This window comes from Salvia miltiorrhiza, chromosome 2 (genome assembly GCF_028751815.1).
Source record: "Salvia miltiorrhiza cultivar Shanhuang (shh) chromosome 2, IMPLAD_Smil_shh, whole genome shotgun sequence".
NCBI classification, from domain to species: domain Eukaryota; kingdom Viridiplantae; phylum Streptophyta; class Magnoliopsida; order Lamiales; family Lamiaceae; genus Salvia; species Salvia miltiorrhiza.
Genome location: NC_080388.1, coordinates 57,669,742 through 57,694,622, shown reverse-complemented (window position 1 = coordinate 57,694,622; position 24,881 = coordinate 57,669,742). Strand labels below are relative to the sequence as shown.

At 35.5% G+C, this 24,881-nt stretch overlaps 2 protein-coding genes and 1 long non-coding RNA gene across 14 annotated transcripts; 2 read left to right on the top strand and 1 right to left on the bottom strand.

The window, feature by feature from the left end:
* The first annotated feature begins 9,338 nt into the window (after positions 1 to 9,338).
* On the top strand, positions 9,339 to 17,138 carry LOC131010592 (pentatricopeptide repeat-containing protein At4g16835, mitochondrial). 10 transcript variants are annotated; one of them, XM_057938187.1, is made up of 6 exons: positions 9,339 to 10,535; positions 10,896 to 12,808; positions 12,909 to 13,062; positions 15,022 to 15,251; positions 15,396 to 15,519; positions 15,797 to 15,955. In XM_057938187.1, exons 2-3 carry the CDS (start codon positions 10,927 to 10,929, stop codon positions 12,938 to 12,940), a joined length of 1,914 nt encoding a protein of 637 aa, XP_057794170.1. In that variant the 5' UTR covers positions 9,339 to 10,535; positions 10,896 to 10,926; the 3' UTR covers positions 12,941 to 13,062; positions 15,022 to 15,251; positions 15,396 to 15,519; positions 15,797 to 15,955. The 10 variants fall into 10 exon arrangements, with proteins under 10 accessions (XP_057794170.1, XP_057794167.1, XP_057794171.1 ...); XM_057938184.1 differs by lacking the exon at positions 15,022 to 15,251 and adding an exon at positions 16,975 to 17,138 and having other exon boundaries at positions 10,896 to 13,062; positions 15,797 to 15,871; XM_057938188.1 differs by lacking the exon at positions 15,022 to 15,251 and having other exon boundaries at positions 15,399 to 15,519.
* Positions 17,139 to 18,695: 1,557 nt separating this feature from the next.
* LOC131010591 (uncharacterized) lies at positions 18,696 to 22,172 on the top strand. 3 transcript variants are annotated; one of them, XR_009096613.1, is made up of 4 exons: positions 18,771 to 20,180; positions 20,258 to 20,915; positions 21,092 to 21,170; positions 21,479 to 22,172. It is a non-coding gene; the product is annotated as an uncharacterized LOC131010591 (long non-coding RNA). The 3 variants fall into 3 exon arrangements; XR_009096612.1 differs by having other exon boundaries at positions 18,696 to 20,915; positions 21,482 to 22,172; XR_009096611.1 differs by having other exon boundaries at positions 18,768 to 20,915.
* On the bottom strand, positions 21,286 to 23,703 carry LOC131010590 (probable polygalacturonase At1g80170). Its single transcript, XM_057938177.1, has 8 exons — positions 23,160 to 23,703; positions 22,944 to 23,072; positions 22,702 to 22,872; positions 22,569 to 22,589; positions 22,290 to 22,497; positions 22,130 to 22,211; positions 21,807 to 22,032; positions 21,286 to 21,734 (listed from the first exon to the last, which is right to left on the bottom strand). Exons 1-8 carry the CDS (start codon positions 23,403 to 23,405, stop codon positions 21,447 to 21,449), a joined length of 1,371 nt encoding a protein of 456 aa, XP_057794160.1. The 5' UTR covers positions 23,406 to 23,703; the 3' UTR covers positions 21,286 to 21,446.
* Between the last annotated feature and the right edge of the window lie 1,178 nt (positions 23,704 to 24,881).

Here is a 24,881-nt window from a genome sequence, read left to right as displayed (position 1 = left end):
GAGGTAACCTTGTGTGGAGTTGTTCTTGAAGGCGTTGCTGGAGTTGTTTGAGTTTCTTGATTTACTGAGTATGGTTGAAAACAGCTGCAGAGATTGGAGAGTGCAGGGATTGGAGTGGAGTGTGTGGATGGCTTGTGGGTTAGGAGCATACTTAAATGAAGGTGGAGGGAGGTTGCGTGTAGGATGAATTGGCAACATTTGTACTGCAGAATTTTTGGGAAAATGAGAGATTTGATAATGCATAATTTTTGGGGAAAATGAGAGATTTTTGGAGAAAAGAGAAAATGTTTCAGCTTTCACGCTCTGCACTCACCAAAACTCCCAATTTTGGGTTATTGATGAGCTCACAAAATTTGGGCTGCAGGCCCATAAAAATTATTCAACTCACAGGTAAAAATATTTATTGGGCTTGAGGCTGATCAGAAAATATATAAATAAGTGAATAAATAATTACATAAAATTAAAGATACTTGTGGAAACATTTTCATGTACCTAATAAAACGGCCTCAAGGCCTTAAATCGATAGCGTAATAATAAAGAACTCAATTATAAAATAAATCTATTTGAAATAATATAACTTATTAAAATCGGGCGTGTATCAATAGTATACTAATTAAAGGTCATTTATATTCCCTATGAAAGGGTCGGGATATCACAGGGAGTATTTGATGATCTATTGGGAAGGGGAATATCTCTTAGAGAGACACCTCAAGACAATGAGATGCATCAAAGACACGATGATACAATAGTTGTGTCACCACCACCTCAAGAAAATCTTGAGGATGTCCCTGAAAATTCCGAAACTGTTGAAACGTTCAACACAGAGGAATCTGCTCACATTCAGAATATACAACCCGAACAAACGCAGGAACAACTCCATAGGCCTCGTAGGAATCGTCGAGCACCTGAAAGACTTAATCTATTGGTTGAGAACCAAGATGATGGAGTTGATTCGGATGATGATGAACCTAAGACCTATACCGAAGCGGTGTCGGGCACCGACTCGGAGAAGTGGCTTGAAGCCTTAATTTCCGAAATGGACTTAATGTACTTCAATCTAGTCTGGGAACTAGTTGATTTGCCAGATGGGAAATATCCCATAGGCTGCAAATGGATCTTCAAAAAGAAGAGAGATGCAGATGGCATAGTACGAACCTACAAGGCTTGTAACACCCTAATCTAATTAAGGAGTTAAATATAAAATTTAAATAAATATTTAATGCGGAAGTCTTTTGAAATAATTTAAAACTCACTTTTAAAATAAATATTTTCGAAAATAATTTTAAGAAAAAGAAATCTTTAAATAAAATTGGTTTTTAAAGCACTTTTAAAATGATTTATAAGATATCAAAATTTTCAATAATGTATTCAAATATAAAACTTGATTTTGAATTCATAAATTTAAACAACTTTATTTTCAAAGCACGACATGAAGATGTCAGAAAACTAATTAACTAATTAATAAAACTTTTACTAAGGAAAAACTCTAAGTATAAAATAATATCTTTTTAGCAGCGGAAAATATAACAAAATAAAATCTTTATATGATTAAAAATTATGTATGTATCCATGTATATATTTTCGTAAAGATATAAATTCTTAAATAAATATTTGAAATGAATTTAAATATAAATTAAACAAGTCATGACATTAAAATAATATAATAACATTTATTTAAACAAATCACACACAAATCTCAAATAGTATAGAATTTCAGAGTTTACATAATCAAGAGATATCACATGAAATAACATAATATGTTTTAGGAAACATTTATCTTTAAATAGATTCGACGCGCCCATTCGACTCTCCACGCGCCTCCGATATCAATCACCTGAAACTGTTGAATATGGGATGAGCATACAGGGTACACTCAGTGTGGGAACATGCAATAATTGTCCATGTTAATAAAATGGTAACACATATTGTCATAACGTAACATAAATTCCATACGCACTGTGGCAATCCAAGGACTTTAATGTCCCGGACCCTATATGTGGGCCCCTGGCGACAATATAATGGTTGCAACCCTGTAACATGAAATCGCTTTGTGGCATACCAAGGACGGTGAAGTCCTGGACCAATTATGCTGGCCCCTAGCGATAAATATTTTTACAACACATACGGTAAACACATAATATTAAAATGGACAAATATTAACCACGTGCATGTACTGAAATAAATCTCACACCTGAATTTTGAACTTGAACTTCAACTTGAAAGTTAATTCTGATAATTCAAAGTAAAATCCATGTCCTAGTCGCGCCGCACCTAGTTAGATAAATTTAAATAATAACATATAAGGGCCTATTTAACCTTTAAAAATAATAATAATAATAGTAGTTTAAATCTTAAAAATTTATTATCATAAAACCATTTGAAAATAATTGGTCTAATGAATCAAATAATAAAATGCATGCTTCTTTAAAATTTGAGTTGGGATTTAATAAAATCAAGTCCTACTTAATAATGAAAATTAAAATATGAAGTCCAAATATGACATTCTTTGTAAAATAATATGCAAATGCAAGCCTTAAAATCAAGTCCAACTTAATAATGAAAATTAAGATATGAAGTCCAAACTTTGTAAAATAATATGCAAATGCAAGTCTTTTGATAAAATAAATTAGTGCAATAATTAATCAAATTATAGCCCAATCATTTAATAAATCTGAGCCCATTTAAAAACAAACTATCCTAGGCCCAAGCCCATTCTTTTCCTTCACCCTAATTTAATCACTCCCACCACACACATCATCTCACGCAGCTCACACACACCAACCCCCAGCCTCCCTTTCTCTCTCTCTCTCCCTCTCCTCTTCTCGGCCTCCTGCCGCCGCCACCAGACGGCAGCGCCGTCCCCGGAGGTCGGCGGCTCCGCCTCCTCTCTCCTTCCCTTCGACCTCTCTCCTTTCCTCACCTCTAGTCTCTCTCTCACTCTTCCCCCACCGCACCCAACAGCAGCGTCCACCCTTCTCCGGTGACACCTCCGCCAGCCACCGCCACAACCACGCTTCTCCCATGTCGCTCGCCCGGCTAGCAGCAGCACCGCCATCGCCGCCTCTGCGTCGACAGCAGCACAGCCCAGCCGCCGCCCCTCCTTTCTCTCTCTTCCTCAGCCGAACAGCCATCGGCGAGGCCGAAGCTGCCGCCTCCTTATTCCAGATCTGGCGCCCTCTCTTTCCTTCGGCCGGCAGAAACGGCTGCCATCGCCGCCGCCATGCCAGGCAGCAGCAGTGGGCAGGTGGCCGCCGCCTCCTGCTTCCCTCTTCCGACTACAGTCTTCCCTCCCCCCAACCAATCTTCCACTTCTCCCTAATTCTCCATTTCTTTCCACACTAATTCTATTTCCTTATGGAAATTACAGAAAATCGATGTATGCATGTTTTGATTTGAAAACAGAATTCTGTTGTAAAGTTTTGGTTTTGGGTAGATATGAAAAACCATGAATGAAAAAGAAACTTTGCAAAAATAATTAAAATTTACCAGCTGGGATTCGTAGGGAGAATCTGCAGATTTTAGTTAAATGAACAGATGAAGAGGTGAGTTGGGGATGAGGAATTGAGGTTTAAATAGATTGAATTTACTTGTTTGAACATAAACGTGTGAAAGAAAGAAATCAAAGTTTGATCAAAGTTTTGCTGCTGCATGCTGCTTTTGAAATCAAAGTTTTGAAATCAAAGTTTTGCTGTAGTTTTGATCAAATCTGACGGAAAGGTACTACAGTGATATATGGCTGAAGCTGAGTAAATGTGGATATATAGCTGAAGTCATTTTCATAAAAATTTATTTATACGTTAATAATATATATGGGCTTGTAATGTATGATAAATAAATGGGCTTGTGTTGTTTCACAAAATAAATGAGAATGAAAGAAAAACGTAGTAATTTGCTGTGATGAATTAAAACATGAAATCTCACAGAAACAATAAAATTACCAGCTGAAGTTTTGTGAAGGAAATATCAGATGTGAAGGAAATATCAGAAATGAGAAGTCTGTTAACTTGAATGAAATTTGTGCTCTGGAAAATTTTGATGAAATGAAACCTAGCAAGTTATTTGGGTGAATTTTAAATGTGATAGCAGTGAGTGATACGTGGCTGAATAAAATTAGGTGACTGAAGGTGATTAAATCCGAATATGTGGCTAAGGAAAAACTGAACCACGTAACATCTCATTTTAATTAAAGAAAGACATATGGACTTATAATAATAATTGGGCTTTAAAGATGATAAATGGGCTTTCAAATAATAAAATTTTAACCCAATTATCATAGAAAAAGAATAAAAACTATGGCCCAACATATTTATTAAAAATATTTGATAATATAAATTTGTATCTTTTTATAAATATAATCTATAGTTCAAAGTCATTTATCTAATTAGGGCGGTTAGATATCTGATAAGAATAAAAATAGGAATGGCTGGCTTGGAGACTTCTTTAAACAAATGTAAATAAATAGAGTAGAAATTGTTAATTTGCAGATACGAAAATAAGGTATCCAAATCCTTGAAATCATTAATAAACTATAAATGTTGAAACTTGAATAATTGTTTTAAGATCACTGCAAAAGAATTTGGCACATTAATAACAATAAGCACACTTAAAAAATTATGAAATATTTTATTCTTAATCCAAAATTAATATAATGTCCATGATAAATATATTTAAGTAAATAAATTTATTTAGGCCCAAATTTATATAAAAATATTTTTGGAATATAAAACTTTATTTCTATAGGTATAACCTAGAATTTAGAGTCATACATCTAGCTAGGGGCGCGACTAGATAATTCTCCACAAACTCGACTCATAGATTTATATTTTTAATATCTCGAAAATATAAAAATTTTCAAATAAAATTTGCAAAGGTAGTAAACGGTTTTGGGCTGTGACAAGGCTAGGTTGGTGGCAAAGTGTTATAGTCAACGCGAGGGCATTGATTATGACGAAACCTTTTCACCAGTCGCAAAGATCAAGTCCATTAGGATTTTACTTGCTATAGCTGCATACTACTCCCTCCGTCCACGAATTAAAGCCCTACTTGCACTTAAATTTTTGTCCACCAATTAAAGCCCTATTGTGCTTTATGTACCTTTTTACTCTTCTTCTTTTCCTATATTTACTACCATTTGCCACTAATGGACCCACCTTACAACAACTTTATCATTTTTATATTCTATATTTATTACACTTTATCACTAGTGGACCCACCACACAACACCTTTAACACTTTAGTCAACTACTTTATCACTTTAGTCAACTACCCTTATATTTCATCCATAACACTTTTTTCAGCTTTCTTAGCCTCCGTGCCCACCCTCAAATGGGGCTTTAGTTCGTGGACGGAGGGAGTATAACTTTGACATTTGGCAAATGGATGTCAAAACTGCGTTTCTCAATTGAGAACTTGAAGAGGAAGTCTATATGACTCAACCTGAAGGTTTTGTATCCAAAGAAAGGCCGAATGCAGTATGTAGGCTAAAGAAGTCCATTTATTGACTTAAGCAAGCTTCTAGGAGTTGGAATATTTGCTTTGACAAAGCTATCAAATCGTTTGATTTTGTCAGAAGCAAAGATGATCCATGTGTTTATAGTAAACGCAAAGATGGAAATATTGTCTACCTTATCATATATGTTGATGACATTTTGATTATGGGTAGTGATCGTTCCATGATGCAATCCGTGAAAGATTGGTTGGCTAGCTCCTTCATGATGAAGGACCTGGGTGATGCTTCCTATATCCTTGGGATAAAGATCTATCGGGATAGACCTAATAGATTGTTGGGATTATCACAATCCACCTACATAGACAAATTGCAAAAACGCTTCTCAATGGAAAATTCTAAGAAAGGATTTCTTCCTATGGGACATGGTATAATCTTGTCTAAGAAGGGTTGCCCTTCTAGTGGCCAAGAGATTGAATACATGAAAAGGATCCCATATGCTTCTGCTATAGGATCGATAATGTATGCCATGACATCTACTAGGCCAGATGTGGCATATGCGCTTAGCATGACAGGCAGATTTCAGCAAAATCCCGGTGAGGTACATTGGAGAACTGTCAAGACTATTCTAAAGTACTTTAGAAGGACTAAAGAATACTTTTTAGTCTATGGTGGACAGCCAGAGTTATCAGTTACTGGGTATACTGATGCTAGCTTCCAAACAGACCATGATGACTATAAGTCACAGTCTGGCTATGTCTTCATCCTCAATGGTGGAGCAGTTAGTTGGAATAGTTCCAAACAAAGCACTACTGCCGACTCCACCACCGAAGCCGAGTATATTGTTGCATCTGAAGCTGCCAAGGAGGCTGTGGCTCTGTTAGAATTCGTGAAAGAACTGGGTGTCATTCCAAGTACCAATTGTGCAATACCGTTGTATTGTGACAACACTGGTGCAGTTGCGCAAGCAAAGGAACCAAGACCCACGAATAGAAACAAGCACATTCCCCGGAGATATCATCTGATCAGAGAAATAATTGAAAGAGGCGACGTGAAATTAGAAAGAGTACCCACTGATGATAACTTAGCCGATCATTTCACCAAGCCGTTGTGTATAGCAAAACACAACAAGCATTTTGAGAGCTTGGGTGTTAGACATGTTGGAAGTTGGCTTTGATTTAGTGGGAGTTTTGGTTTGGAGATTAGAATAATTGAATATGATCGGAAGGGTCATTTAATAAAGATGAGATAAAATGATTGAGCTATTGGGATAGACACATGGCAGATCCTAGGCTCAATTGAGTAGTTCATGAATGAAGGGATATTACATAAACTTCATATAAAGGTTTGTTTACTGAATCCACGTAAACGTTCTTCACATATCGAGTTCGCTACACAACGCAGTCTAGGAGTTTTGTGTAGACTTTAATTTGATTATCGTCGATAATGGAGGCCTAAAGGGTCACACTTTATGTGTATTGTTGATTCGCTCAAGGGTGCAAGGATAGTGCTTGGTGTTTAATCTAATGCTAGTCCAAGTGGGAGATTGAAAGATTTTATGGACTAGATTATGATATATTTGATATATTCTAATAACACTTAATTAATTGGGAACTAGTTGGACTATTGGACCTATTAATTGGAGTTGGATTGACTTCCTTAGTAAGACAACTCTTTGGCTTATAAGAGAAGCCAACTATTTGGCTTACAAGGTAAGCCAATTCTTTTGGCCTATAAGTAAGAGTTGTTGGTCTTACTAGTTGGAGCTTTTGCATGCAAAACACTAAGAGAGCACTATAGTTTCAATCGAAGATTTCCTAGCTGTCGAAGATTGAATCGTGCACTTGGAATTGTTCCTGCATCGAATCGACATACACGTGGATACCTTAGTAGTGGATTCACAGCAAGAATCGAGACGCACGCTTACCACACAACGAGTAAGTTATTCCTTTCGTTGTGTGCCTATCTCTACACATGATGCATTTGTAAATCTAGATCTAATCCTTGAATGTATATTCCGCTGCGTATCATTAGATGATCTCAAGGATAACCAACAAATCTCCCGGCCAATTTTGCCACCAACACACTGCAATTCCGCCGCAAAATCTAGTCAATTGAGTTTCAAGAGCTATCGTTCCCACCGATCGCGCTTCAGAATCGACGGTGGCGGAGAATGAAGATCAAAGGAAGTAAAGTCGCCGGGGGAAGCTGGACTACCCTAGGCCTGCCCTTGATTTTCCTGTTGTGTCTCTTCTTCTTCCTCGTCGGTTTCTTCGGCGCATCTCTTTTCTCCCAGCAGGTTCGTCAACTTTTTCTTTTGATCTCATTTTTGTCAATTTTAGATTATTCGTACTTCTGCTTTACAGTTATGGTCGGCGCGCATGTGTGTGAGTGAGTAGTGTTGATAATCATTTGGTGAATGTGTAAAGATGGAGAGTCCTACTAATAATTTGCAGCCGCAGACGAGGGAATTGGTGGAGGAGATGATAGAACTGAAGGGGTTGCCACATGGAGATTCCGGCAGGGAGTCTGTGGAGACGATCCCCTTTCAGGTATGTATTTTTGTCGGAGTTCTGGATCCTAATTCCATGGCGAGCTCTCTTCTGGTGACGGGTTTGCTGTGGCGAAGGTTTTCCGGTGGGAGGAGAGGCGGGGAGAGGGAGCTGCCAGAAAAATTGAAGGATTCCGGCGAAATACTTAACTTATGTCACCGGAGAAGATGACCACAAGATAAAAAAAATTAAAAAAAAATAAGATAACGACGTCAAACAGCCGTTATCTTCGTAGGTTTAAATGTCCCATTTTTTCGGACTATGGGGGAGATTTTTGCAATTGAGTCGAGTCTGGGGGGGTCAAAGCTCTAGGGGTGTCCAGTTCAGGGGTGGATCCGAACCTTTGCCCTACTTTTGTTCAGTTCCAGCTTCGACTCACTATGTAAATTACTCCCTCCGTCCCACGAAGCATGACACAGTTTTCTTTTTTATTTGTCCCACGAAGCTTGACCTATTTCTAAAAATGGCAAAAAATTTATCATTTATTCACCTTATCACTTTTTCACCTACCACATTTAACACACAAAATAGCAATTTCTTAATTCTCGTGCCAAAAAGAACTAGGTCATGCTTCATGGGACAATTCACAATTATTCGATGACTTAGCTGTGAACTTTAATTTTAAAACTCGAATGTACAACTAATTAAGTCTATTGCTTGTTGTGAATTATAGCTTTAAAACTCGAGCTCACAATCAACATATGTAGAATTGTGAATCGAATTTACAACTACTTGTGCTAGTTGTGAATTTAAGAACAATAACGATACAAACTCAATTGAATCACATATAATTACAAAAAAAAATATTTTAAATGTTAAATATGGATATCGATAACGAAACAACATTAACATATAAATTAAAATCGCATAGTTTGCTATATCAACACTCAAATTTCATATTTATTCATTAGGGCATTCTACCGGACAATTAACAAACATTCTTATTTTTGTATTTGCACCGTCCGACTCAAGTCACCACGCCACATACAACGGCTCTGCCGCCTTTAAAGACGGAGAAGGTGGGCACCACAAGGCTGGAGCAAGGGTGAAGGAAAAAGATAGATAGAGCAAGGGGAGAGACAAAAAATTAATTATTATTATTATTATTAGTTTTTTAATTTTTGGGTTAAGTATTAAATACACCCATAACATTGTCACTCTTTTCATGTCTGGCACCCTAAACTAGGCTTGGGTTCAATTAAACCCCTGAAGTCTTAAATTGGGTTCAATTTACCCCTCTGCACTAACGACTTGAAAACGTTGTTTGTTTTTATAATTTTTTTTATTTTCTAAAAGGTGGGCCCCACCTCTCTCTCTCTCTCTCTCCCCCCCTCCCTTTTCCATGTAAGTAAAACACTCCATAGCTACCGTCTTCCATGAAACTGAAGAAATGATAGAGAGAGGCAAAAGGAAAATCGAAATCAAAATAAAAATTCCAACTTTTTCCATCTTGCTATTATTGTTGTTGTTGTTGTTGTTACCTCGTGGATTTCGCGTTTCTCTAAACCCTCGAACTCTCTAGGCATCGACCTACGAGATAAAGCTGCAATCTTGGAGCTCAAATCCCATTTTGAAGGCTGCAATCTTGGAGCTCAAATCCCATTTTGAAGGCAGCAGCAAGAATGACTTCTCCATCTCCAATGGCTCCGACTGCTGACGGCGCTCAACCTCTCTGCCCTCAATTTGACCGACGAAATCCACTCCTCTCTCTGCAACTTCACTCTCCTTGGATTGGGACTCTTCCAAACTTAAGAGGCTCAATTCGGGGTTTAACAATTTCAGTGGGGAAACTCCATTTTAGGAGGGATTTCAACATACATTTCTGCTTGTCAGCTCAAATTGATTCAACCAACTAGAATATGAGATTTCTCTAAAATTGAATTTTTTTAGAAGTTGGTTGTTTTGGACTTGAACTTTAACAAGCTGTTTGAAAATTTTCCATCCACTCTTGCTATTTGATGTGTCGAATAATCTGTTAAGGTGATATTCCATCATCGGTCACGAAGCTAAAGAACTTGAAGGCCTTCGAGAGAGGTGGGGCCCACCTTTTAGAAAATAATAAAAAAATTATAAAAAGAAACCGTGTTTTCAAGCCGTTAGGGCGAAGGGGTGAATTGAACTCAATTTAAGATTTCAGGGGTTAATTGAACCCAAGTCTAATTTAGGGTGCCAGACGTGAAAAGTGGTGTTAATGTTAGTGGTGTTTTTGATGGTTAATCCTAAGTTTTAATGGATATAGTACATTTTATTTTTATTACATGAGAATGAATAATTTATGTGTTGGCTCCTGTTTCTTTATTCTCACTTCTCGATCAGTCGTTCTATGCCTCTCTCCCCCGTCTCTCGACCAGTCCACCGCGCGCCGCCTCCTAGTCCGACGCAGCGTCGGCGTCCGGCCTCTGCCTCAGCCGCCGCCCTCCTGAGCTGTACTGAAAGGCGAAAACAGTCGGCCCTCCGCCGCGCCTCCCGACCCGCTTCCTCCAGTCGGCAGTGAGGAGCCGCCGATTCAGAGTCTCAGACGCCTCAGACTGATTAATGTAGGTGAATAAAAAATTGCTGTTCAGTTTTTACTTGTGGTTGTGGAAATTGACAATTGGAAATTGTGAATTTAATTGTGTTGCTGACTTGCTGTCGGAGGAAGGCTCCTAATTTATTGAAAACAAAGAAGGGCAGCGAGTCGGCGACGCTGAATTTGGTGAAATGTGTTGTCTACATTGTAGCTAGTGAGATGTATGTATGTATGTATGTTTATAAATTCGGTTTACTGATTAACCGACCCGATTAACTTAATTACTAATCTGCGATTTTGAAATTAATTTGCAATACATTTGTGATTCTGGATTCGTGTTTTTGTATATGCTGGATTGACACTGTATAGATGATGAATTTAAATGCAGAAATACCGGACAAAACTGCTGCCGATGAGAAATGTATCACCGTCTTCAGCTAAAAACTAATAAAAGGAGTGTTCAGATATGCTTTATCTCAGTTTGCACACGAATATCTAAACATGTCTATTGCAGCCTCGTTGCTCCCGCAATTCAAAGCCTACCAACTCATTCTTCCCAATTTCAAACTAATCTGCCTGAAATTAAACGCTACATTATGTCCTCTAACAAAAAGATAACCTCTTACATTCGATGCGGGGATCTAAATTCAGCTTTGCAAGTTTTCTGGAGTATGAAGATGAGGGATACGGTCTCTTGGAACTCAATTCTTGCTGGGTTTTCGAGCAAGCCTGGGAAATTGAGAGAAGCCTGCCAACTGTTCTACAAAATTGCTGAACCAGATTATGTTTCATACAATCTCATGTTGGCTTGTTATTTCAGAAATGGCAACGTGGAAGCTGCTAAGGAATTCTTCAAAAAGATCCCAGTTAAAGATACCGCTTCGTGTAATACTATGATTTCAGGGCTTATGCAGAATGGGAGGACGGATGAAGCTCAGGAGTTTTTTGCTGTCATGCCGAGAAGGGACGTTGTCACCTGGAATGCAATGATAGCTGGATATGTTGAGAGTGGGAATATGGAATCGGCATTGAAATTATTCGCGGAGGCTCCTTTGAAGGATGTTGTTATGTGTACGAGTGTAATAAGTGGATACATGAGGACTGGGAAGGTTGAATTTGCTGAAAATATGTTCCATGAGATGCTGGACAAGAATTTGGTTACATGGAATGTGATGATTTTAGGCTATGTCAAGAATGGTAGAGGAGAGGATGCTTTGAAGCTTTTCAAGGAAATGATGGAATCGGAGATTCAAGGCAATCCATCTAGTATGTGTATCGCCCTTTCAGCTTGTAGTAATTTGTCCATGTTGAAATTGGGGAAACAAATCCATCAGCTTATTTTCAAGTCCCCTATGTGTTTGGACACAAAAGTGGGGACTTCGTTGATTAGCATGTATTACAAGTGTGGGGTTCTTGAAGATGGATGGAAACTCTTTGTGGGGATGCCGCTTAAAGATGTGGTGACTTGGAATGCAATGATTTCAGGTTATGCCCAACATGGGGTCACCCACAAGGCTCTCGATCTATTTAATGAGATGAGAAGTCAAGGAATGAAACCGAATTCTAATACCTTTATTGGAGTTTTATCTGCCTGTAACCATGCAGGATTAGTAGAACTTGGGGTTCATTATTTTGAGAAAATGCGGAAGGATTACGGAATTGGAGTAAAACCAGATCATTATGCAAGCATGATTGATCTTCTTGGTCGAGCTGGTAAGCTTACTGATGCTCTGGATTTGATCAGAAGAATGCCGTTTGAACCTCATTCTGCCATGTATGGATCCCTTCTCGGTGCTTGTCGGGTTCATAAGAACTTGGAAATTGCGGAGTTTGCTGCCACAAAATTGCTTAATCTCGAACCTAGTAATCCATTTGCATATGTGCAACTTGCAAATGTGTATGCTGCAAAGAAGGAATGGGAAAGTGCTCGTAGAGTTAGAAGGGCAATGAAGGATATTAGAGCCATTAAAACACCTGGATATAGTTGGATTGAGATAAAGAGTGTGATTCATGAGTTTAGATCAGGAGATAGGCTTCATCCTGAACTGAGAAACATACACCGAAAACTTAACGAGCTTGAGAAGAAAATGAAGTTGGCAGGGTATGTGCCTGATCTTCAATCTGTCTTGCACGATGTCACAGAGGATGAGAAGGAGCAGCTACTTCTTTTGCATAGCGAGAAACTGGCTATAGCCTTGGGAATAATAACCCTGCCATTGAGTGAGCCTATCAGGGTTTTCAAGAACTTGAGAGTTTGTGATGATTGCCATCTTGCAACGAAATATATTTCAGCAATAGAAGGTAGAGAGATCATTGTTAGAGATACAACACGATTTCACCATTTTAAAAATGGAATGTGCTCTTGTGGGGACTACTGGTAATACTTTTTTATGTGAGGAAGGTCCAGGCAAAGCTCTTTTCAGGGCTTTCTAACCAGTGGAAGACAGAGCTAATTATCATATGGTTTCAACGAGGCATGGGATTACCTGGCACAATCTTCTTAGCTTCCCACTTAACTGCTGACCGAAGGATCTCCAGTGTCGATTTTATTAACGGTATCCCCTTACATCCTAACCCTTTTAAGCTTCACAAACATAAACCTCTTCTTCTTGGGATTTTTATTAGATGGAATTCTTGATTCAGCTGCATTGGATGCTGAAAATGAGCCTATTTGTGTTGGTTTTTTGCATCTTTTGTGCTGTTTTTTAACCTGAGGCATGACTTTGTGTGCAAATAAGATGATATTAGCTCTTGTCTCTTGACAGTTGAAAACTAAAAAGAATGAAATGCTGAGAAAAAATGAGCTCCAATTTGTGAAAAAACTTGAAATTTAAAGAAATTTGGAATGGAACAATCTTATCTTTTGGAGGTGACAGGGAAATGGTGTACATTCTTTGTTCAAAAAAATGAAGTTATCCCAAAACACTTTTGTTCCTTACTTCTTAAACATATTATCTTTTATCTTTGCACTACACCTTTGTCCAACACACACACCCACACTCATATATATATGTGTGTGTGTGTGTGTGTGTGTAGGGTTAGGATCAATGGAGAATTCTCTATTGTTTGTTCTGAATAGGTCGATAACTTTACTGAATAAATCAAGAGACCGTATGAATAGACATATATTCTTAAAACACGCCATCTTCATGATTTGAGCCCTAGGCGGAATGTCTGTTCAGTAAAATTGTTGAATACGTTGGAGTATTCAGTAAAATTATTGACTTGTTCAGACCGCCTTTCTTTTTCTCTCTACATTTTGTAGATCTATTCCCTATATATGTGTGTGTGTGTATATATATATATATATATATATATATATATATATATATATATATATATATATAGAAAAAGAATCTGAAACGTGGTGAGGAATGGCTAAAAATATAGCGAGAATGGCTAAATGTGGTGAGGAATGAGAATGAATCTGAAACGTGACATATTTAAATCCTATGGCTGGTATTTATTCGAATTACTCATGTGAAATGATAATAACGAATAAGCTGCTTGTAATGCATGAATATTTATTCAAACTTGGGTTCGAATCTTGGAAGGAGCGAAAATTTCACCACATTAATTGAATATGGCTATTCGTGCAAGACAAGTAGTTTATTCGTAGATTTATATTAGCTTATTCATTATTCTCATTCCTCACTAAAATAGACTATTATCCAACTCTCTCTCTCTCTCTCTCTATATATATATATATATATATAGGGATGAACTAAAATAAAAGCTTCTTTTAAAATATAAATTATGAACCATTTTACTCCTTTGATCTGCAAGATTTACAAGATTTACAGTTTATTCATCACTTTGTTGGATGAATTCAAGGTACTATGTATTTGCTAAAAATGTTCAAAGATGCTTTACTATGGCTATTGTATTAAAACGATGAATAAAACTCAGTAATATGTTTGTTTCTTTTCTTGGTTTGGTTTGACTTCATAAGTTCTATTTAAGCTACAAAAATATATGAATGCGTTGTTGGTTTGGTTTGACTTGACGTGTTTCTTTTCGGCACAGTTATTAAGAAAGTAAGATAGCCCATATTTAATATAGTGTAAAGCAATTACACAGAAACGAAATAGGTTAAGTCAAATAGGACACTCCAAAAAGGAATACGGACCAAGTCCAATGGGATGAAGGAGTATTATATTATAAATTTACAATTACGTATAATTTGGTTGATTGTTGGGTTTTGGAATTTGTCTTAAATTTTGATGTTGTGGGGTTTGTTTTTGTTGATCTCAATTATGTGATAAAAATTATTGATGCCTTCAGTATTTTGCAGACAATAATAATGTATTTAAAATTTAGAATATTTGGAGGAACCTTGATGTGTTATTAAGAAACTAAAGCTACTTTGATCTCCACCAGCAAGTTGAAAGAAATGTCAATCAAGAATGTTAATACCATGTGATAGTATGTTGGTTCTTTGTTTACAGTTTTTGATTAAATTCATCCGTGTTGGATCGTGAAATGATTGATGGACATATTCAATGTCATTTTAGTTTCTCTTGGCTTTCTGCAAGCATCCCAGATAATGTTGGAGATGAATCAAGTGAGAGTTACGGAGAGTGAACTTTCATTAGTAAGATATATATGAGAATGTTCCCAAGGAATATTTGAAACTTCTGAGGCTTGATGAGTTTTGCATATCAGAAAACAAGCAGCTTCATAAGGGGAACTTAAGATGTGCGAAATGAAACTATTTAGCTCAATATGTTTTTGTCACCATAAGGTTTGTTTTTGCATGTTGCTTTTAATTTGTGGTTGTGCTTGTGAGTCTGAGACTCTGAATTTTCTAGTGGTTGTAATTTGTGGTTGTGAGTGTTTTTCCTTTTGTTCTTTTATTTGCTTAATGTGTCTACTGTTTGTTTGGCAGAAGGTGATGAAAGTTCTCAGAGCAAAGAAGCATGCAAAGATGGAGAGGAAAATGTTGGAATCAGGCCATTTGCAAATGCGTTCGGAAAAGCAGAGTATGCTCTGAGTCTAAGAACAAGAATCAGGTAATAATCTTAGGCCATTGATTTGATTTCTTCGAGAAACTTCCCAATCTGATAATCGAGTTGAGCTGAGTGGAGTAGCTGCCTAGTTAGTTCAAAATTGTTAGAAAGTGGCAGTAGTGATTCACTCACTATCCTAGTAGTAGTCTTCGTGTTCGTCTGCAATGGAAATTCAGTATGAGTCCCTACTTTATTCATTGGTAGAATAGTGCCAATAAAATTTGCAATATTAAGTTGGATGTGTTGAAAAAGAAATCATTTTTTTGTTGGCAATATTCAGGCATCAAGAAAACGAGGAGGAACAGTGCATGTACGTGCTTGATAGAATTATTGATGGCGAAAACAGACATCCAAGGTGAATCATTGTTTAATGTAGATATGCATATTGAAAATACCGATCAGAAAATGAGTTTTCTTATCTTAACATTTCATTTACTTATTGCTTGTGTTCGATGTAGTTATGAGTATTTTTTTTTTGAAGTTACAAGAGGTATCTGAATACAATCTATTATCCAACTCGCACGCAGGCGGGCGAGCCCATAGGCGAGCCGCCCTGCGTGTGGGAACTCAACACCAAATAATATAATATACAACAACAATACATCATCACCTAAAGTGGAAAAACATTACCGACAAGTGGGATTGAACCCAAGATTTCTCACAAATGAGAGTCTTTGGGTGAACCCAAGATTTCTCACAAAGGGGAGTCTTTGCATGCCTCAGCTTGCCACTAAAGCAAGGCCTCCTCGGCTAATTATGAGTATTCACTTCGTAATAAATTGGCTAACTTCTTTTTCATTATTTTTGTAATACCACAACAGTTGTTATCTATATATCATATAAAAGATCAGTGTAACGGTCATAATTTCCTGGCAATTTTTAGCAGTTATTTTTCCTAAAGTTTAGGCATATTTAAAAAAACGCGAATTTTGACACGGATTCAGTTTTTCTTCAAAATTTTCAAATCAACAACAATTCACTTTTTTCCCAAAAATTTCATCCACAATTGAAAATACACAAATTACAGAAACGTGAAGTTCAACAGTAATTCAGCAACCACGTCCGACAAAATTAATTCAAAATTTTCATCATAAAAAAAAGAAGACAGACGATAATTTTTTTCTTAATTCAAAATCTTGAATCTGTTTTATTTTATTTTATTTTTAATCGAAGAGAAGATGAAATCTTCAACAGAAAATAACTTCGATTTGCGAATTTATCTTACATAAAAAACTTTTCTTGAATCTTATTCTTTTTCTCCTATTAACTTAGAGAAAAGATGCAAATTTGATAGAAGATAACTTCGGTTAAAAAAGAGAGAGAGAGAGAGAAGAAGAGGAAGAATCCTTGCTAAATCTCCAGGGCTATCTCCACATTAAACTTTAATAATTCAGGAAATTACAATTTCATCGCTATTGTTTATGGGAACTAAAAAGAAGATGATGAAATTATTTGTAGAAGAATAAGAGAAGAAGAACATAACGTTGCAGAAAGAAGGTGAAAAAAAAAAAGAGAGAGGGACGATTGTAGAAAGAAAAAAGACGCATTAAGAAGAAGAAGATGAAGAGGATGTAACGGCATTGTGTCAAAAAGGAAGAAATAGAGTAGGGCTTTCACTATTCCTTCTGCAGTACTTGTATTTGTATTCTTTTAAATTAGGTTTGTATCTAATGATGGGCTTTTAAGTTGAATCAGAGACCAAAATTATTGTTAGGCGCATGTTATTAAATTTTTTAATTTAATTAAAGATCTACAATTATTAAATTAAGTGTGGGATATTGAATTAAATTATATAACTTTAAATATGGTTTATAATTATTTATTTTTTATTTGTGTTTATGCATGAAAATTTTTATTTATTTTTGTATAGCACCTAATACTCTTTAATTATGGTGTATGACGTTAATTATAACTAGCATTTGCACCCTGTGCAATGCACGAAAATCTTTTTCTATTTCTGTATTTATATAAAATTGATAAAAATACAATTATTATATTTATAAATATAATTTTAATTGAATATATATTTGAGTTTAATATATATAGAAAAATAAAAATAATAAAGAAGAATTCACAATAATAAAATTGATATTATGAAAAGGCAAAAACAAGTTAAAAAATAAAAATAAAAAATAATAAAAAATATTTATGATTTTTTAAAAGTCATATAATTTGTTTTACATAAAAATATTCAATATACAACTTAAATTAAAGATCATGACAATATCTTTAATTTAGTGAAAAAAAAAATCATCAACTAAATGAAACATATCGTTTAATTTCGATGCTCGCCGTGCATCGCACGAACGGGCGTACTAGTAATTTAAAAAGACAGGTACTTGTGGTTTATGATTTAATTATAATTATCTAGTCCTATCTAATTAACTTTGCCGTGCGTTATGATTTATGCATATTTTTATTTTATTTTCACTTTTTTTACTTATTTTGTATGATGGATGATTTTTTTTGAGCACAATGCAAAAAATTTGGTAGCCCTTCTTACTCTTTTTAACTTAATATTATTATTATTATTATTATTATTATTATTATTATTATTATTATTATTATTATTATTATAAGTTAGTGATGTGATAATATTTTCTCATGTTTTTCTTTCTATAGAATATAATAAAAAAAAATTATCCTTTATTTTCTCATAATAAATTTACAACAAAAAAAGAACGCACTCTACATCCTTATATAATTTTGGTCAATGCTTTTGGTGATAGTATCTCCATTGACGAAAATCATCGTATATGATGTTTTGCTACAATTTTAATAGTTAGGTCTTTGATTAATATTATCAATAGTTCAAGATATTTTTAATTTATCATCATTCTTTATTATGATCAACGATTTTAGATGGCCGATCACTGCTCAAATGTGAACTTATTTTCTTGAAATTCCTACTTATAATTTACTCTCTTCGTCCCACGAATCTTGATACGTATTTTTTTTTGGGTCGTCCCACGAATCTTGACATATTTGTAAATAATTATCACATTCTCTCTCCTACTTTATCACTTTTATTATCTTATTTCTCCTACTTTATTACTTTTATACTTTATTAACTACACACTTAAAACACTAATCTACAACTTCTTAATTCCCATGCCGAAACTAAACATATCAAGATTCGTGGGACGAAGAGAGTACAACATAAAGTAAAAAATAAATACAAGGTAAAATAATTTTTATTGAACCTTGAAGGATTACATATTCGTAATTTATATAAAGAAATCATTGTCATAAAGAAGTACTATTATCATAGTATATTGAGAAGCATTATGATATAGAAGTACCTTTTGCAATCAAAAAATATGGAAAATAATAACATCTTAACTATCTATTTAGTCGGTATCAATGAACCAGAACGCTATTTAATTAATACATGAAGAAGGCTTTTCAAGAATATGCTAGTAGTAGATGTCAAAAAAAAAAAAGAATGCTAGTAGTAAAAAACACCCTCAAAAAAGAAAAAGAAAAAAGAATGCTAGTAAAAAACTTGTTGTCTATTAAACAGATTTTCGAAGCACTTACCTTATCTACTTTAATTACAAAAGATAAAATAGAAAAAGAAAGAAAAGCCCAACTGAATTAAAAGACTTCTCTCTTCAGCCCTCCTTCCCCACAGATGTGATCCTCGGTAGGGGTGGACCGATACAGTATGCCGATTTTTTTTTCGTCATACTGTATATCATACTATAAATTATAGTATGAGAATTTTTATACCGTTGTCGTACCGAATCCTTCGGTATACCAAAGATCGGCATACTGAAATTTTGGTATGAACTTTTCTCATGTCGGTATTATATTGATAGTGCGGTATACCATATCGAAAGTCGGTATACCGTACTTTACGATGTATCAAAATTATTTGTATATCATTTCATGTTTAAATTTACCAAAATATTACGATATACTGTGTATTTATGCATACCAAAATTTCATTAAACAAATATAAATAAGCTTCTAACAAGTCTAGAATTATATGTGTGTGTATATATATGTAATTTATTTCAATCAGTACAGTATACCAATTATTTTAATATATACCGGTATATACTAAAACAACAATTTATACTTATTTTTTAATGTATACTGCGATATCGGTATATATCGGTATACCGTGATATGAGAAAAATTGATACTGTTGTCGCACCAAAGAATTTCGGTACGGTACAATATACAGTACCATAATTTACGGTATACAAAAAATTCGATATTTTCAACATTTTTTCAATACGATAAGAGGGCATTTACTTGACATGATTGACTATATGTAGGATTGAGTATTTTCATCCTTGATAGTAGGATATCTTCAATCCCACCATTTTCATGGGATAAAGAATCAAACAAAACTAACTTGAATGATATAAATAATCAAGGGTTTTGAGATATCTCAAAATTGCAATTCATCAAAGTAAACAAGAGCTTAGCCTTACTATTTTTATCTATCAAATTTAATTCTCCAAAGTAAACACCCCGCAAGTGCGGTATACCGATTTTTCGGTATTTTAGTCCAAAATCGGTAGCCTCGAAGCTCCAATTTCCCGTTTGATTAGATTGGAGGCGGCAGAGGGAGATGAAACCAATACCATTAGCACCGGGCGAGGAAGTCGCACCCAAGCTCGTTCGACTTCTCTACTTTGTCGGCGCCGGAGGTACACACTATCTTCACTTATTCTTCAATTCATGTACACTTTCTCTACTTTTAAACTGGCGACCTTTTTTCCTTAAGTTGTTTGCACTGCCGCGATTAACAAGTGGAAAGAATATGAAAAAAAATCCATGATTCAGAAGGAGCAACAAATGAATGAATCGTCTCCGCAAAATTCGTCGGCTGTTGAATGAACTTCAGTTTTGTTTCCTTCTTTTAATAACAGTGATTTGTTTGGATTGTGGAACCTCAGATACATGGAGTCTTTTATCAAGTATTTTTGTAGTTGTTAGGAATTCATGTCAACAAACGTAATGAAAGAAATTGTTGGTTGGTTCACTGCATACCTTTATTATAAGTGAGGAAGTCGGCTCAGAACTCCAATCCTAACTTCTGTTCCTTTTGATGCGCACCAATCGAAAGTTTGGATTCTGTTTCGTTTATAGTTTTGTTAGAGTAAATATCTGATCTAAAAGCTAGCTTTCTTGTCTTGGTTATTTTGTACATCGTCACTTGTATTACTGAGGTTGATAGAGCTTGCTGTTTTTCATCATTAACTGCGAAGTTGCTTGCTAGAGCTGATTGTTTTGACATTGAAAGACTCGTAAGAATATATGAATCTCATCTGTGCAAGGATATATCTATAAATTCAGTTGCACAAGTACTTGTTTTTCAGAGCGTTATCATGCTGCAGAATTGCAAGATGTTTGCCTTAAGTTTGCCGCTAAGAATCTGACAGGTATATGACTTTCTGTTCTTGATATTTTTGATTGAAGAGAGATCCTCTTTTACCTGGCCAACTCATTTCCTAATGAATTTTTCTGCTCATTTTGTCGCGGTTGTGTTTAAGAAGAACTTCTTGCCCATCTCTGACCAAGATATTATCTCATTTAGGCTTATATCGGTTTTGTTTAGGTTAAACTTTGGGTTGAGAATGGGATGGTCTTCTCTCTCTTTTAGTGCAGCCTCAACAAGTTTTGACTGACATTTCATGGTACCAATATTTACTTCAATATCTATTCCTTTTTATGATTATGTGTTATTTCCTGCTGTGCTACATGATTCTATTTTGATAAGATTTGTGTAAATTTAGCTAATAGCTGATCTAGTTGTTGGTTTGTGTTTGGGGCATCAAAGATTGTATATATAGAATCTTTGATGCTCTTACAAAATATGCTTCATACTATCTATTCTAAGACATCTATACAATCCAAGAATCATGGTAAATACCAAACCAATCTCACACTATATATATAAAAAAGTATTTGGCTCAAAGCTCAGTGTGAAGTATGTGTTGTGTAGTAGGTTGAACGATTTGAGCGTCCTTATCAGAAGAGGAGAGACATTCTGCAGAGGGATTTATATAGCCGTAGCCTATGCCGGCAGCGGAGTTGCAGTAAGTCTCGACGGTGCCATCGCTGCTCTGCAAGTTGATGTTGTTAAGAATGATGTGAGTGCATGGGACTGTGTCGCTGCATGCGAATCTCATGGCCTTTTGGCTTCTCGATGTCCCAGTTATGTTGCGGTACATGATCTGTGTTATATTCACTGCAGACGTCTGATGAAACGAGCTTGTTAAGTCTTATCGTATGAGTTGCTTAGAGGTGTCAAACATGGGCCGTACATGTACCTGGTTTTCGCAAGATTTTGGTGAGTCGCAGTAGAATTGGTCTATGATGATGGGGTTGGTCACATTTTCCATCCTCACGTCTTGATAGCGCACTGCACGCACGTGGCCGGAGCCTCCCTGCCAAGTCTTGATCCTGAGACCGTTGGTGGTGCCTCGGAGGAAGGCCTTGTCCACCACCACGCTCTCTACGATGCCGGTGCTGTTGTCCTTTCCTAGGCTGCCAATGCTGCAGTTTTAGCTAAAGTTAGTCTCCCACAAGTTTGATAAAAAATGGTTTCAAACTGTTTATTTTGAGAGAGAGAGAGGTAAGAGTGTAAGTTAACCTAATTCCATGGCCTGGTCCACAAAAGATATTCTTCATCTTGATATTGGAGCTAGCATTCACAATTGATATGCAATCATCTCCTATCAATTTCAAGATTTAATGGTGAATGTCACATTTCTTGAAAACAATGAGCAAAAATACTAGTAATGTAGTAGAACCTGTCCCTATTTTGCAGTTTTGAAGAACTACATTTGTTGATTGAGTGATGTGTATCCCATCTGTATTGGGACTGTCCTCTGGGGCAGAGACTTTGACATCTATGACCCGAACAGAGTCCGAACGCCCGATCACAAAATTCATCTGCTGCCCATTCTTAACTGTGATTCCTTTCACTCTCACAGCTGAGCTCGACTCTATTGTGAGGGCCTGAAAATACACAGATTTTCCACTTCATTTCTTCATTCTATCATCATACATGCTCTGAGTTTAGGCCTCACCGTTGGTGCACTCTCGCAAGGCTGAGGGCATGGCAGATCATAGTTAGAAACATGAACAAGAAAGCAATGTTGATTAGTAGATTGAATCAAGATTAGGACTTGATTATTCGAATCAAGATTGATTTTTTTTTACATTGGACTTGTTCTTCTTGCAAGAAGCTGCCCACCATTTGGTGCCTGAGCCATCTATGACACCTTTCCCTTGGAAATAAACCTTGGTTAGATTGTTGAAAACCAACCAAGTTCTTGGATTCTTGGGATCCCAGCTCTTTGGATCGTCTGGTGCAACGATGGTCCCTTCTATCTGCAAACACATCGAGTCATTGAAAGTCGAACCTTCCCATCGCGGGTTTTGATCCAAAACAAGGACTTTACCTGGATCACAATCCTGTCAGCACAAGGCCCTCTAAATCTTGTTGCATTCACTAAGTAGCGACGCCCTTCGGGAACCAAGAGAACTGATTTTGGAGTGGAACAAGCTTGTTTCCACGCATTGATGAAGGCCTGAAATGGGACAAAAACAATATAAGATTGATCAAGGTTTTCAAGAATCTTTTGCCACATTTGTCTTGAAACTTGATTTTATAAGACCTGAGTATCATCAGCTACACCATCTCCAACAGCACCAAATCCATCCACATTGACAAGAACTTTGTTGCTATGGCCACTATGCCAAGATGGGACGTCTAAGGCCTCCAACACGTCGTCTTCGTCTTCCACATCGAAGTCATGGAGCTTGGCAAAGACCTCAAATGTGTCGGAGGGATCTTGGCCAGCTCTTGAAAGGGGAACCAGAAGCAAAACAAGAAAGCAAAGGAACGTTAGTAACTTGTTCATGGTTTTTTAAGGATGTTTTTGTTTCTTTTTGGTGGATCAAATTACTTGATTTGTGTAAGAGATTGTGGGATTACTATATAACTACGGATTGAGTTTGTAAAGTGCAATGGGTTTTTGTGGAGGGAGGGATGTGTCTTGACTTGAAAGGGCATGAATGTGTTACATTTTGTTGATATGCCTACTCTTCAAGGGTAAGAATGTATAAATTTCAAAAACTTTGCTTTACTCTTAAACTAGTGCCCAACTCCACTGATATGTTTTACAACTTGTTGTATCTTCTGACTAATGAGAGATTGCTGTTTCAGGGACTCCACCAACACGCCTTATTAATTATATTAGAACTAAGCATAAATGAGTCCCTAATAATATATGAGTGGCAACGTTAATTTGTCCATGAAATACATAACTACAGTGTTATGTAATTTATAGGTAATACCATGTTATATTAGATTGATCAGTTAGTTTATAAAATATCATATGATAACTCTTATAAATCTTCCTCAGTAAAAATCACGTCATCCACCATTTTTTCCGCATCGAGTTTAAATCTATAATAATATATTGAAAATATAAATTTTAATTTAAATCATTTTTAAAATTAAATGGTACTTTTGTAATTATAATAAAAATTAAAGGTTTATTTATATTTTTTTTTGCATCTTTACTATTCATCCATGAATTATACGCCTAGGTTCTTGAGTGCAACAATTTTTTTCTTTCTTTATTTTCTTATTTTTCTGTTTTAATTATTTTCTTAAATTGTGAAATTCAGCTAATTGTAAAATACTACTATGCATATGAAATTAAAGATCACGATAAGAGTTTTAATTCTCTATATTTTATGTAGATATTGGATTTAAAATGTAAAAGTTATACTTATTTGTTTAAAGATTAAAACTTTAAAAAATCTCTCATTTCTCTCCTCTCTTTTGAAATAATTCCATTTTCAATAATTTTTATTTTTCTTTAAATTTATTTATTTATTTTTAATGTTTTTGCTTTTTCATGATATCAATTTTTATCATTATGACTTCTTCTTCTTTTTCTTTTCTATAGTCGACTAAAATTATATTTTAATGTTATTTTTGTCACGTTAGCTTTTCTAAAAAAAATTATAGATAAACATAATGCATCTTTATAATTATATAAAAAAATGACGCCTAAAAAATTTATTTTTGTTATTTTGCTCAGAGCTTCTTTTTTGTCAGGACCAACCTTGATGCTAAGATATCATGTCCTAGTAACTTATACCGTTATACATACTACCATAGAAAAATATTCATCAATTAGTAATACTGAAAAATGGCAAAAATTGCTTCCTAGCTTCTAAAATTAATAATAATAGTATTTTACTTTATGAACCGAGTCATAGTGTAATGAAATTAAACAATCCACATTAATCGTCTTACTCTCATATTAAATTTATCATAATGTATCCAGATTTTATATGCACTAGGAATTTTCGTTTTATTTGTT